Source organism: Gracilinanus agilis, chromosome 6 (assembly GCF_016433145.1).
Source record: "Gracilinanus agilis isolate LMUSP501 chromosome 6, AgileGrace, whole genome shotgun sequence".
Lineage (NCBI taxonomy): Eukaryota > Metazoa > Chordata > Mammalia > Didelphimorphia > Didelphidae > Gracilinanus > Gracilinanus agilis.
Window position 1 is genome coordinate 37,909,966 of NC_058135.1, and position 16,548 is coordinate 37,926,513.

At 34.7% G+C, this 16,548-nt stretch overlaps 1 protein-coding gene across 1 annotated transcript in view; it reads right to left on the reverse strand.

Annotated features, from left to right (window-relative positions):
- LOC123252213 (actin-related protein 3-like) overlaps positions 1-14,709 on the reverse strand; it is a 60,674-nt gene extending 45,965 nt beyond the window's left edge. The window contains 1 exon segment of the mRNA XM_044681609.1: positions 14,474-14,709. Within this exon segment, the coding sequence (XP_044537544.1) occupies positions 14,474-14,709 (236 nt within the window).
- Positions 14,710-16,548: the final 1,839 nt, after the last annotated feature.

The following is a 16,548-nucleotide window of genomic DNA, read 5'->3' on the forward strand; positions in this document are numbered from 1 at the left end:
AATAGAATACCTAAATAATCCCATATCAGAAAAAGAAATTGAACAAGCCATCAAAGAACTCCCTAAGAAAAAATCACCAGGGCCTGATGGATTCACAAGTGAATTCTATCAGACATTCAAAGAGCAACTAATCCCAATACTATACAAATTATTTGATATGATAAGCAAAGAAGGAGTCCTACCAAATTCCTTTTATGACACAAATATGGTACTGATTCCAAAGCCAGGGAGATCAAAAACAGAGAAAGAAAACTACAGGCCAATCTCCCTAATGAACATAGACGCAAAAATCTTAAATTGAATACTAGCAAAGAGACTCCAACAAGTAATTAAGAAGATCATCCACCATGATCAGGTGCGATTTATACCAGGAATGCAAGGATGGTTCAACATTAGGAAAACCATCCACATAATTGACCATATCAACAGTCTAACAAACAAAAATCACATGATCATCTCAATAGATGCTGAAAAAGCCTTTGACAAAATACAGCATCCATTCCTATTGAAAACACTAAAAATTATAGGAATAGAAGGACCTTTCCTAAAAATAATAAATAGTATATACCTAAAACCATCAACAAACATCATATGCAATGGGGATAAATTAGAAGCCTTCCCAATAAGATCAGGAGTGAAACAAGGATGCCCATTATCACCTCTATTATTCAACATAGTACTAGAAACACTAGCAATAGCAATTAGAGAAGAAAAAGAAATTGAAGGTATAAAAATGGGCAATGAGGAGACTAAGCTATCACTCTTTGCAGATGATATGATGGTCTACTTAAAAAATCCTAGAGAATCAACCAAAAAGCTTGTAGAAATAATCAACAATGTTAGCAAAGTTGCAGGATACAAAATAAATGCACATAAATCATTAGCATTTCTATACATCTCCAACATGGTAGAGCAGCAAGAAGTAGAAAGAGAAACACCATTTAACATCACCCTAGACAATATAAAATACTTAGGAATCTATCTACCAAAACAAACACAGCAATTATACGAAAACAACTACAAAACACTTTCCAAACAAATAAAACTGGACCTAAACAATTGGAAAGCCATTGACTGCTCATGGGTAGGACGAGCTAACATAATAAAAATGACCATTCTACCAAAATTAATTTAACTATTTAGCACCATACCTATCAAACTACCAAAAAACTTCTTTACTGAATTAGAAAGAATGATAACAAAGTTCATTTGGAATAACAAAAGATCAAGAATATCAAGGGAAATAATGAAAAAAAATGTGAAGGAAGGGGACCTAGCAGTACCAGATATTAAACTATACTATAAAGCAGCAGTCATCAAAACAATATGGTACTGGCTAAGAGACAGAGAGGAGGATCAGTGGAATAGACTTGGGGTAAATGACATCAGCAAGACAGTGTATGATAAACCCAAAGAGCCCAACTTTTGGGACATGAATCCACTATTTGACAAAAACTACTAGGAAATTTGGAAAACAATATGGGAGAGATTAGGTTTAGATCAACATCTCACACCCTACACCAAGATAAATTCAGAATGGGTGAATGACTTGAATATAACGAGGGAAACTATAAATAAGTTAAGTGAACACAGAATAGTATACTTGTCAGATCTGTGGGAAAGGAAAGACTTTAAAACCAAGCAAGAGTTAGAGAAAATTACAAAATATAAATTAAATGTTCTTGATTATATTAAACTAAAACGCTTTTGTACAAACAAAAACAATGTAGTCAAAATCAGAAGGGAAACAACAAATTGGGAAAAAATCTTTATAACGAAAATCTCTGACAGGAGTCTAATTACTCAAATATACAAGGAGTTAAATCAATTGTATAAAAAATCAAACCATTCCCCAATTGATAAATGGGCAAGAGACATGAATAGGCAATTTTCAGGTAAAGAAATGAAAAGTATCAATAAGCACATGAGAAAGTGTTCTAAATCTCTAATAATTAGAGAAATGCAAATCAAAACAACTCTGAGGTATCACCTCACACCTAGCAGATTGGCTAAAATGAAAGAAGGGGAGAGTAATAATGTTGGAGGGGATTTGGCAAAATTGGGACATTGATGCATTGCTGGTGGAGTTGTGAAATGATCCAACCATTCTGGCTGGCAATTTGGAATCATGCTCAAAAGGCTATAAAAAATGCCTGCCCTTTGATCCAGCCATAACGTTGTTAGGTTTGTACCCCAAAGAGATCATAAATAAACAGACTTGTACGAAAATATTTATAGCTGTGCTTTTTGTGGTGGCAAAAAACTGGAAAAGGAGGGTATGTCCTTCAATTCGGGAACGGCTGAAAAAATTGTGGTATATGCTGGTGATGGAATACTATTGTGCTAAAAGGAATAATAAACTAGAGGAGTTCCATGTGAACTGGAAAGACCTTCAGGAACTGATGCAGAGTGAAAGGAGCAGAGCCAGAAGAACATTGTACACAGAGACTGATATACTATGGTAAAATCGAATGCAATGGACTTCTGTACCAGCAGCAATGCAATGACCCAGGACAATTCTGAGATTTATGGTAATGAACGCTACCCACATTCAGAGGAAGGACTGCAGGAGAGGAAACATATAAGAAAATCAACTGCTTGAATGCATGGGTCGGGGTGGACATGATTGGGGATGTAGATTCGATAGTACCAATGCAACTATCAACAATTTGGACATAGGTCTTGATCAAGGATATATGACAAAACCAGTGGAAATATGCGTTGGCCATGGGTGGGTGGATTGAGGGGGTGAAGGGGAAAGTAGGAGCATGAATCAGGTAACCATGTTAAAAATGAATATTAATAAATGTTTAAATTAAAAAAACTAAATTAGACATCTTAAAAATTAAATATGAAATTAATAAAACTGAAAGAAAAAGAACTATGGTACTAATAAATAAAACTAGGAGCTTTTACTGTGAAAAAAAATAAAATAAAGTACTATTAAATCAAATTTTAAAAAAGAAAGAAAATAATCAATTTTATATTATCAAAAATCAAAAGGGTGATCTCACTTCTAATGAAGAGAAAATTAAGACATTTATTAAGAGCTATTGTGCTCAATTATACATCAAATAATATGATAATCTGGGTTAAATAGGGAAATATTTACAAAAATTTTAAGTGCCTAGATTAACAAAAAAAGAAAATCAAATACTTAAATAATCATATCAAAAGAAATTGAACAAGACCTCAAGGAACTCCCTAAGAAAAATTTCCCAGGGCCAGATGGATTCACAATTGAATTCTATCAAATCTTTAAAGATTAACTTATACCAATACAAACAAACTTTTTGAAAGAATAAGGAAAGAATTTTTTTACTAAATTCATTTTATGACAGAAATATGGTACTGATTCCCAAGCAAGTAAGACCACCAAGATATAACACGAGAAAGGTTCCTTCAGGTCCAGTATCCAGGCAGAAGAGCAAGAGAGTGCGAGCCTTCAGGTTCCAATCTCCAGTCAGAAGTGTGCAAGAGTCTCTTCAGCAAGTGTCACCAGTGCAAGAATGTGTCCAGCAAAAGTGCTACCACTTCAAGAATGAATGTTCAAACCTCTGCTCAGACCTTTATAGGCCATTTTATCATCCCATGAGCTCTCCCATATCACATCTCAGGAACCAGTCATAGTTCCTTAATTTGCTGGCACCACCCAGGGGTCAGTGGTTGTGGGATCAATTTCCTGTCTCTTTGAGTTCAACTTCCTTTTACTGTAAGCCTGTGTATCCTTGCACATCTCAAAGGACCTCCAGGTCCCTGATTGATTAAATTAAAAAGGAGGTGAATTCCAAGTCCCTGATTGATTAAATAAAAACAAATTCCCTTCTCACAAGAACATTATAAAATATAAAATGAATAATTTTGATAATATTAAATTTTAAAAAGTTTTGTATAAAGAAAACCAATGCAACCAAAATTAGAAAAAAGGGCAACAAATTGGGGGGGAAACTTCTGACAAAGGTCTACTATGTCCATTTTATGAGGAGCTAAGTCAAGTGTACAAAAATGAAGCCATTCCCCAATTGACAAATGGTCAAGGGATAGGAATAGGCAATTTTCAGATAAAGAAATCAAAACTTCCCATAACCACATGGAAAAGTGTTCTTTCTAAATCCCTCCTGATTAAAGGAATGCAAATCAAGATAGCTTTGAGGTATCACCACACACACACACACCTAGAAGCTTGGCCAATATGACAGGGGAACCACATCGGGTAGCACTTGGCCCTTCCTCTGATTAGGATTGGTTCAAAAAGGGAAGAACACATACAATTGATTGAGTATAGAAATCTATCTTACCCTACAGGAAAGTAGGAGGAGAAGGGGTCAGAGAAGGTGGGATTGATAGAAAAAAGGGCATATTGGGGGATGTGGAAATCAGGAGCTATTATGCTTTTGAGGATGGAATTTGGTTTATATTAATTATTTTAAATTAATTTACAGTGTATCTAAGCATGTAATGCAGTTGGGGAAGGGGGCAATTAGAGACTGAGTGCCCATAAAATTATCACAGAATCTCAGAGCCGATTGAGACATTTTTAGTTATCTTATCTATCTAAACATGAAAGGAAATGTCTACTATAACAAAACCTCAATTAATTATGCAACCTCTGAAGATTTCTAAGGAAAAACCTACCATTCTTAAGGGAGCCCATTCTTGTTGTTAGGAAGGTTATTATTTATCTTTCCAGAGATAGATGATTCTCCAATTTATTTTCTCATCATTATATTCCCCTGTACCTCATCTTCCATCAAGTTAACATACTTTATGGTCTCATAAAGTTATTCAGAGATCTCCCATCCCTCCTGGTCCTGACCTACCCCAAACACATGACCAGTCATCATGCTCTTATGCTTCTCCCTTCCACAAGAAATTCCCTAAAGATTGGAAGCTTCCTGAAACTTAAGAAACCACTAAGAAAATGTTTATGTAATCAAAATTCCACATAAGCATCATTTTGTCACAGAAATTAGGAAAATCTTTATCTCCTCTTTGTTCCCAGAGCTTGTATCACTGTGTACCCTATATTTTTTGTCTATTCACTTCCAAAGGAATCTTTGTAAATGACTCCTTTGAGGATAGCAAGTTATATTTAGCATGCCTTGCTATTAATTAATATTCACAGACATAGCCTGTTTTGTTTGTTCTGATCTTCCAAAATAACAGGAGAAAAAAGCTACCATTTCCTTTATTTCATTTTATTATATCTGATATGTGAACAGCAAAATTCTGGAATCAAGGACTATTTTAGCAAATAGTGCCAATTAGAAGCATACAGTGAGTACTATTCACTTTCCTTTTTCATTAGTGGCTTTTAAAGTCTATAGAGGCATAGTAACAAATTCAGCCAGCATGGTGTGACTGTCACATTTCCCACACATTCATTTTTAGCTACTATGCCTTTTTATTGAAAGTGAGCAGCATGCTATAGACCTAAAAACATAAAATGTTTCCCAAAATATCAAAGATAATTATGTGCTTAAAGAATAATATGCAAAGGTTCATCCTCAGATAATTATAGTTAAAACTCATGGTTCATCATTGTAGGAAGCTAGCCAATAAATGAAGCCATACTTTGAAAATTATTTATTCCAATTTACACTGCTACTCTACACTGAGAGAAGGCACTGAAATTAAGAGGTTTGGGAAGACTTCCATTAAATGAGATTTTAGTTGAGACTAAGGGGAAAATGGGGAAGTCAGAGTTGGCATGGAAAAGCAAGAATGCTTGCCTAGAGCTGAGAGATAAAGTTGTCTTCTTGAAGAACCCTGTACAATAGGCATTGCAAGTATTATTATTATTATTATTATTATTATTATTTCCATTTTATATACATGTAGCAAAAAGGTGAATGATTCACACATACAGTCACAAAGACACTTCCAGAGGTTAGTCTACAACTCATATTTTGGACCATGGCTCATGATAATGAAAGTCACCATAGTAGATTGGAGTAAGTAAGAGTATAGGCATTGGAGTCTAGAGGATCTCCACTCAAAGAGAATGACTTAATATTTCTGGACTTCAGTTTCCTTTACTGTAAAAATGAGAATTTTGGACTCACTCTCCTTTAAGATTGCCCACAACTCAAAATCAATATTCATAAGTAGTTAAACAATCTGACTGAAGTTTTTCCTGATTCCATTTTATTTGTCTCCATTTGTTTAAGGATGTTGTAAGAAAAAGGCTTGCATATTCTGTTAATGCAACAACACATATTATCTGACTTGTAAGAGTAACTAAGTATTCTGAATAACTAAAGATTAATCTCTTTTAAGTTAACTTTTGTCATTCATTCTTTGTTTGTTTATTTTTAGCCTTTTTTTTCAAATTTTGAGTTCAAAATTCTTTCTCTCCCTTCTACTCCCTCCCAAACTACTAAGTAAGCAAACAATATGATATGTCATATATGTGAAATCTTTCCAAACATATTTCCACATTAGCAAAATTTCCTGAAAAAGTAAGAAAAATAAAATGATAAAACTATATTTTAATTTGTACTCAGAGTTTATCATTTATCTCTCTAGAGGTCAGTAGATTTTTTTCTTCATGGGTCCTTTGGAATTGTCTTGTATCATCACATTGGTAAGAGTTTCCAAGTCTTCATACCTGATTATCATTCCAGCATTATTGTTACTGGGCACAATGATCTCCTGATTTTTCTAACTTCTTTTTGCATCTGTTCCTATAAGTCTTGCCAGTATTTTCCCCCTTGAAATAACTCATTTCTTATAATATAGTGGTACTCCATCACAACCACATGCCACAAACATTATTTAACCTTCCCTTAATGAGAGATCTGTAATTTGTAAACTCAGCATTTGTAATTGTAGCATAGATTAACTTATATAGACTCTTGAGCTGAATTTGTATGGCTTTTAAGAAAAAATCCATCATATACATTATTGAATAAATTCTGAAAATAAAGCTTTTTCTTATCATTTTTCTTCATTCTGATAAACATGGAAATCAGAATGTGACCTCCTGGGCAGTTTATTTTGACTTGTCTTTCTGCAAAATTATGTTGAGATAAAGACTGAAGTAAAATGCCCCAAAGTTATCAAGATCATTTTGTCTTGCTGTTTGATTTCCTAGAAGAAAAAAGCTAAGGTCCAGAGAGTTTCAATGACTTACAGGGTTGGATTTTTCAGTGATACCTAAGAAAGTCAATGGAAGTCTCAGAATTAGACAGCACAGCTTTTGACAGGAATTCAGTGTCCATCTAAACAACTTTTTTTCTTCATAAAAGCATGATTTTATTGCCTTACCTTTGTCCTTTCATTTTTTCCAAATGCTCAGGCCGATCTGATTTTGCCCCATGCTGTAATTTGCACACAAGTTCATCAGTGTCATTTTTAAATCATGGTTTATTTAAGAGAACACATTATTGAGATGAGGTCTGACAAGGACATAGTAGAGTAAATTATCACCTCCTTATCCTTGTAACCTATGAACTTCATAATGAAATCCCAAATTTATATGAGCTCTTTTGGTAGGTACTTCTCACTCCTGAAATTTTGAGTTTACTGTACACCAAAACTCCAAAATTTTTTACATTATGACTGCTATTTACCCAGACCTTTCCTATCTTATATTGGGGGAAGAGAGGGTTTCTATCAAAGAATAAGACTTCATTTATCCCAATGTAATTGATCTTATTTTAGCCCCAAAGTACTAGCCTATTAAGAATTTTAAGATCTTGATCTTGTAATCCAATCTAATAGCTATCTCTCACAGCTTTTCATCATTTGCAAATTACAGCATGGGGCAAAATCAGATCCCTGAGATACTTAACTTGAATAAACTCTTCCATGTTAAAATCAAACCATTAACTACTAGCTTTTGAGCCCAACAAGTTCAGAAATCATCTGACAATTTCATTGTATTATCTTTTCATCTTCTCCATTCCATCATCTAGGGAATCTGCTTTTGGAAACTGCTGGTGAATATTTCTGCAGGCATTCTAACCACAGCCTTTGAAGACTTTGAAAAGAAAGCTCTCACCAATAAAGTCCTTGGCCTTGCCAAATGTTTCAATAAGGAAGATGTATTATAATTGACCATGCTACTGAAACCTAAGAATTATGTGGCTTTTTCATCTGATTTCCTCCTACAACCTCCCCTATATGTTGTCTTAACCCTTTTTCCTTTTAAAATTTAGAATGTTTTTCCATGGTTACATGATTCATGATCCCTCCCCCACTTCCCTCTCCCCTCCTGGACCTGACTAGTAATTCCACTGGGTTATAGATGTATCATTGTTTAAAACCTATTTGGTCTTTTAACATTAAAACCCTAATCTAATCATATCCGTATTGAACCATGTGATTGACAATATGTTTTTCTTCTGCATTTCTATTCTCACAATTCTTTCTCTGGATGTGGATAGCATTCTTTGGCATAAATTCCTCTGGCTTATCCTGAGTCATTGCATTGCAGCTAATAGAAAAATCTATTACATTCATTTGGGCCATAATGTATCAGTCTCTGTGTGCAATATTCTCTGGTCCTATTCCTTTCCCTCTGCATCAATTCCTGGAGGTCTTTCCAATTCACATGGAATTCCTCAAGTTCATTATTCCTTTCAGCGCAATGATATTCCATCACCACTGGATACCACAATTTGTTCAGCCATTCCCCGATCAATGGACACCGCCATCATTTTCCAATTTTTTTGCCACCACAAAGAGCATGGCTATAAACATTTTTGCACAAGTCATTTTCCTTACTATCTCTGTAGGATATAAACCCAGCAGTTATATGGCTAGATGAAAGGGCAGGCATTCTTTTAAAGCTCTTTGGACATAGTTCAAAATTCCCTCCAGAATGGTTGGACCAATTCGCAATTTCACCAGCAATATATTAGTGTCCCAATTTTGCCACATCTCCTCCAATATTTATCACTTTTATTTGTTGCCATATTGACCAGTCTGCTAGGTTTGAGTAGTTACTTAGCAATGTTTTAATTGGTATTTCTCTAATCAGGAGAGATTTAGAACACTTTCATGTGCTTATTGATAGTTTTGATTTCTTTATCTGAAAATTGCCTTTTCATGTCAATTGAGGAATGGCTTCATTTTTTTCTAAATTTGACTGAACTCCTTATATATTTGGGAAATTAAACCTTGGTTGGAGAATTTTGTTATAAAAATGTTCTCCCAGTTTGTTGCTTTCCTTCTAACTTTTGTTGCATTGGTTTTGTCTTGTTTTTTTAATTTGATATAATCAGAATCATTCATTTTACATTTTGTAATGTTCTCTATCACTTGCTTGGTCTTAAATTCTTTCCTCTCCACACAGATCTGAGAGGTTTATCATTCTATGTTTACCAAATTTATTTATGATTTTACTCTTTATATTTGTCACACACCAATTTTGAATTTATCTTAGTATAGGGTTTAAGATGTTGATCTAAACCTAATTTTTCCCATACCATTTTCTAATTTTCCCAAGTAGTTTTTTGACAAATACTGAGTTCTTGTCCCCAAAACTGGGATCTTTGGGTTTAATGAACATCAGCTTGCTGAGGTCATTCATGCATAGTCTCTTCCATTGATCCACCCTTCTATCTCTTAGCCAGTACCATACTGTTTTGATGACCATTGCTTTAGAGTACAGTTTAAGATCTGGCACTACTAGGCCTCCATCCTTCACATTTTTTTCATTATTTCCCTTTATATTCTTGATCTCTTGTTTTTCCAGATGAACTTTCTAATAATTTTTTTCTAATTCTATAAAAATGTTTTTGATAGTTTGATAGGCATGGCACTGAATAAGTAGATTCATTTGGTAAGATTTTCAGTTTTATTATGTTAGCTCTTCCTGCCCATGAGCAATTAATGTTTTATAGTTACTTAGATCTAGTTTTAATTGTGTGAAAAATGTTTTGTGGTTTTGTTCATATAATTTCTGTGTTTGTGTTGGTGGACAAATTCCTAGATATTTCATATTGTCTAATGTGATTTTAAATAGAGTTTCTCTTTCTAGTTCCTGATGCTGAATTTTGTTGGAAATATATAGAAATATTAATGATTATGTAGGTTTATCTTGTACCTGAAACTCTGCTATAGCTGTCAATTATTTCCATTATACTTTTAGTTGATTTTCTAGGATTCTTTAATTATGCCTTTATATTATCTGCAAAGAGTGATAGTTTAGTTTCCTCATTGTCTACTTTAATCCCTTCAATTTCTTTTTCTTCTCTAATTTCTATTCCTATTGTTTATAGAATATTAAATAATAGAGGTGATAATGATCATCCTTGCTTCACTCCTGATCGTATAATACTTGCTGATGGTTTTAAATATATACTGTTTATTATTTTGTGGAATGGCCTTTCTATTCCTATACTTTCTATCATTTACACTAGGAATGGATGCTGTATTTCGTCAAAGGCTTTTTCTGCGTCTATTGAAGTAATCATGATTTCTGTTGATTTGATTATTGATATGGTCAATTATGTGAATGGTTTTCCTAACATAAAACCATCCTTGCATTCCTGGTATAAGTCCCACCTGGTCATAGTGAATAATCCTTGTAATAATTTGCTGTAGTCTTTTTGCTAGTGTTTTATGTGAGATTTTTGCATCTATGTTCATTAAGGAGATTTATATGTAGTTTCTTTCTCTGTTTTTGGTGTACTGTCTTTGGAATCAATAAGACACTTGTGTCATAAAAAGAATTTGGTAAGACTCCTTCTTTGCTTATTTTGTCAAATAACTTGCATATTATTGGTATTAGTTGTTCTTTAAATGTTTGATAAAATTCACTTGTGAAACCATCTGTCCCTGGGGATTTTTCCTTGGGAAGTTCCTAGATGGCTTGATCAATTTCTTTTTCTGAGATGGATTATTCAAGTATTTTGTTTCCTTTTTTGTGAATCTAGGCAATTTATATTTTTGTAAATATTCCCCCATTTTACCTACATTGTAATATTTATTGCCATATAATTGGGCAAAATAGTTCTTAATAATTACCTTAATTAGCTATTCATTAGAGGTGAGATCACCCTTTTCGTCTTTGATACTCTTAATTTGATTCTCTGATTTCTTTGTTTTTATTAGATTAACCAGTACTTTATCTATTTTACTTGTTTTTTCAAAGTATCAGCTCTTAGTTTTATTTATTAGTTAAATAGTTATTTTACTTTCAATTTGATCAATTTCTCCTTTAATTTTTAGGATTTCCAATTTAATTTTATCTGGGGATTTTAAATTTGTTCTCTTTCTAAATGTTTGTGTTGTAAGCATAATTCATTGATCTCCTCCCTCTCAATTTTCTTTGTATAGGTACTCACAGAACTAAATTTTCCCCCCAAGTACTGCTTTGGCTATATCCCACAGATTTTGATATGGTATCTCTTCATTGTCATTCTCTTTCACGAAGTCCATAATTGTTTCTATGAGTTCTTTTTTGGTCCACAAGTTTCGAAGAATTAGATGTTATTATTTCATTGTTTATAGTACCCTTTAACAGAATATTAAAGTTAATTTCTACTTTAGCTTTGTCTAATATCAGGAATGTTACTCTTACTTTTTTTACTTTAGATGATGCATAATAAATTCTGTTCCAGCCTTTTATCTTGAATCTGTGTGTGTCACCCTGCCTCATCTGTATTTCTTCTAAACAACATATAGTAGGATTCTTGTTTTTAAGCCACTCTGCTATCTGCTTCCATTTAATGGGTGAATTCATCCCATTCACATTTAGCACTGTGATTACTAACTGTGAATTGCCTTCTATTGTATTATCCTACTCCTTTCCCTTTCTCTCTGTTCCTCCTCACCAGTGTTTTGCTTTTTGTCACTCCTCCACTTTTTTCTCCCTCTAAATACCTTCCTCTTCCCTTGTTTTATATCCCTTCTACTTCTCTGTGGGATAAGATATAATTCTATACCCCAATGAGTAGGGTAAGATAGAATTCTATATCCCACTGAGTATTCTTGCTTTACTCTCTCTAAGCCCTTTACAATGAGAGTAAAGTTTAAGCATTGCCCGTCACCTCTTCTCTCTTTAATGATTTTTCATGCCTCTTCATGTTATATGATCTATCCTATTCTATCTCTCCCTTCCCTTTTCTCTCAGTGCAACCCTCCTAGCCCTTGGTTGATTTTTTTTACATATCATTCATATACATACACACCATATGTTCCATGTCATCACATTTACATATACACCATATCATCATACATCAGCTTTCTTCTTCACCCTCTTTCTGATTAAATTCCTTCTATCTTGTCTATAATCAAGAGTAATTTCTGAGAATTACAGAAATCCTCTTTCCATGTAGATATATAAGCATTTTCACCCTTAATGAGTCCCTTAAATTTTATCTTTCTTATTTACCTTTTGGGGATTCTCTTGTATCTTGTGTTTGGACTTCAATTTTTTTTTGTTTAGGTCTGGTTTATTCCTCAGAAATGCTTGGAAATCTACCTTATAGAATGTCCATTTTCCCCCTGAGAGAACATACCCAGTTTTGATGGATAGGTAACTCTCGTTTGTAAATCCAAATATTTTGCCTTCCTTAATACCATATTCCATGCCTTTTGATCCTTTAATATAGAAGCCACTTGGTCCTGTGTGATCCTGATTGTGGCTCCATGGTATTTGAAAGGTTTCTTTCTGGCTGTTTGAAGTATTTTTTCTTGCCTTGGTGGTTCTTGAATTTAGCTAATATATTCCTGGAAGTTCTCATTTGAGGATTTCTTTCTAGAAGTGATCTGTGAAATCTTTCAATTTCAATTTTATTGTCTTGTTTGAAGATCTCTGGACAGTTATATTTGATAATTTCTTGTAATATAATGTCCAAGGTTTTTTCTTGATCATGGCTTTTGGGTAGTTCAAAACTTCTCAAATTGTCTCTCCTAGATCTGTTTTCTACATCAGTTTTTCTCCAAGAGGAGATTTCATGTTTTCATTTATTTTTTTCATTCCTTTGATTCTCCTTTATTGTTTCTTGATTTCTCCTGAAATTATTAGTTTCTAGATGGTCAATTCTGATTTTTAAGACCTAATTTTCCTTTTTTTTATTGTTCTTTTTTAATTGGCCAATTTCTTCTTGCATTACTTTCATTTCTTCTTCAATCACTTTCCTTTCTTGTTGCATCACTTTCATTTCTCTTTGCACCACTTTCATTTACCTTTCCCACTTTTCTCTGCCTCACTTAATTTGTTTTTGAAGTCTTTTTGAGTTCTTCCAGAATCTATGTCCAATCCATATTTTTCTTCTGGACTTTGGGTGTGTTTCCTTTGCTTTCACTGTCCCCTTCTGTGTCTGTACTTTGCTATTTGTCTTTATTAAAATTCTTTAGAGTTATGTCCTTTTTTTGTTGTTTGCTCATTTTTCATATCTAATCATAGGTAGATATATCTAATTCTCTACTCTGAAGAAGCGGAGAAGACAGGTCTGAAGATCAACAAGAAGAAGACCGAGGTGATCACAGTCAACAGCAGACAGGACCTGCCAATCCAACTATAGGGAGAAAACATCAAGGAGATGGACCACTTCACCTATTTGGGTAGCATAGTCAGTAAGATTGGTGGAGCAGATGAGGACATCAGAAACCGAATCAACAAAGCCAGACAGGCATTTAACACCTTACGGTCTGTCTGGATCTCCAAAGTACTGTCCCTCATCACTAAGCTCCGAATCTTCAATACCAATGTAAAGGCTGTCCTCCTATATGGATCAGAAAGCTGGAGAGTGACGAAAGTCAACACCAACAAACTCCAAGTCTTTGTTAATAGATGTCTACATCACATCTTGAACATCAGATGGCCTGAAAAGATCTCCAATGCTAGTCTCTGGGAAAGAACAATCCAGTATCCCATTAGTCAGGACATAAAGAAACGTAAGTGGAGATGGATAGGACATATGCTATGAAAACCGGAAGACAACGTAGCCAGACAAGCATTGTGCTGGAACCCTTTCGGGGAGGAGGAAAGTTGGAAGACCAAAACAGACCTGGCGAAGTTCTGCCGAAAATGAAACAAAAACAGTCGGAATGACATGGGCCCAGCTGGGGGAAGTTGCCCAGAACAGAGTCCGCTAGTGTGAGATGGTTGCGGCCCTATGCTCCTAAGGAGTCAACAGGAATAATAATAATAATAAATAATAATAATTATAGGTAGGCTTGGGGGGATGATGTGATGGTTTGAGGACAAAAAGTTTTGAGAATCCCTTCCCATCCTGCTGATTCAATTGGCCCTTATGATGCTGATAGCTTAAAGTCTTGCCTCAGGCTTAGGTGTAAGCTTTTGATCTCACTCTGCTCTTGATCAAGTCAGGAACTGATCGAATTTTAGCCTCAGGTTTAGTCTATTGTTTTTGGTCTCACTTGATCCAGTCAGGTACACTCTTGATTGTCCTGTCTTAGAACTCTACCCTGAGCTTTAGGCAAAAAGATGCCTAAATCCACCCCAAAGTGTAAATTAAGTCCTTGTCCCAAGCCCAGAGTATAATTCCCTTGCCTGGAGTTCTCGGTTTCTCCACAGGTTTGAAAATGCAAGGGATATGGATTGGCTTTTTCCTCTATTTGCTCAGTCAGGGTTGCAGGATCTGAATGTTGGCTTGGGCATAGGTTCCAGACCCTTGGACAGCAGATGTGCGGTGCTGGGAGTGGCTCACTCTTGACTTGCTCTTCCCTCCTTGCTATAGCTTTGTGCTGGGTCTGCTCTCCTTTCACCCTAGTGCCCCAGCTGTTCATTGCCTACCTTTGGGGTTTTTCTTTTTTTGAAAGTTGTTTCACTCTGTCTCCTTATTTGTTCTTTCACTCCGGCATTCATTTTGTGGCAATATTTTAATTTTGGTTGGGGAGGATTCTCATGGTGGCACAGAAATGGTGAAGATTACTCAATAAGTTTGGCTTTACCCCTAGAAGTCTTAGAATGTGAATTCTATAAACTCAGGGACTATCTTCCTTTTCTGGAGCAGGTAGGTGGTGTAGTGGATAGAGCACCTGACCAGGAATCAGGAATACCTGCATTCAAATCTGGCCTCAGACACTCACTAATTTTATAACATTGAGCAAATCACAATCTTTTTTGCCTCTGTTATCTTACCTGTAAAATGAACTGGAAAAAGAAATGGCAAATTACTCCAGTATCTTTGACAAGAAAACTCTACATGAGATCATGAAACCAGATATGACAAAAACAAGGATTAGACTACAACATCTTGCTGTGTGTGTGTGTGTGTGTGTGTGTGTGTGTGTGTGTGTAAAGTACTATTCTAGGAATTGTGTGTGTGTTTGTATACACACACAAATATCCATACATATTCTCCTTTATACATATATATATATATGTATATACATTTCCTTGACCAATATTTTGAACATAGTAAGTGTTTAAAAACCACTTAATCATTTATTCCTCAAAAATAGGATGAGATGCTTAATCAAAAGCTTTGTCTAAATATAGACAAATTATATCCAGAATTAATCCTTTCATCTACACATTTTGCAATCCTGTCCAGAAAAAAAGGAAATAGGGTTAATTTGTGTGATCTATCCTTGATGAAGCTCTGCTGGCTCTTTGTAATCAACATGTCCTTTTCCAGAATTTCACAAACCATCATTTAATGATCTGATCCATTTTATATTTTCCCAGTATTTGAAGTCAAACTCACTGTCCTATGGATTACAGACTCTGATCTCTTCCCTTAATATGAAAACTGATACAACAATTTCTCTTTTCCAGTATTGTACACATTCTTTATTTTATGACATTTCAATTAGCAATCACATTTGTTAATTTTTTCAGGACCTAACAATCCACCTCTTTTATTTGCATAAATATATATCCTGTTCACCTCTTTATACACACACACACACACACATACACACACACACATATATCCACCTTTTTATGCCACATTTTAACTCTTTCTGATTTTTCTCTTCTTTCTCTCTCCTACCACTATTTCTGTCTTTCTATTTCTCTATTTTTCTTTATCTATGTCTCTGTCTGTCTCTGTCTTCCTATCTCTGCTTCACTGTTTTTTTTATTTTTGCCTACCTCTGTTTTCTCTGTTTCATTGTCTCTGTTTTTGTCTATCTTTCTGTCTCTGTCTCTCTGTCCATCCCTCTCTCTTCCTCTGCCCCTTTCTCTCATTTCTTCTCCCCATTTCTTCTATCCAAATAAATTCATGTAATCTTGTATGAGGATTCCATCTCCTCCCACTGCTACTGTTACTTATCCAATGTGTAGTCCCTTACTCTTCCTTTCAGTCTGCTCTATACAGACTGTTTGTACCTTTTTTCAAAACTCCTGGGAGTGATTCAAGTCTGCCTTCTGGATCAGAGATTGCTAATAGTCCAAATAACTCTCAGGAATGAGAGAGAATACTTGTCCCTCCGAAGTACAAATCCTACAATGACAGTCATTTTTCAAACCTCTATTACCCATTTATCTTCATTTGAATATTGAGCTAGCATCTCAAACTCAATGTATACAAAATTGAGTCTATTTTCTTTCCTTTTAAACATGAATCTCATTTCTTACTGCAACTTCTGTCCATTCTATGGCACCACTATTTTCCTGGT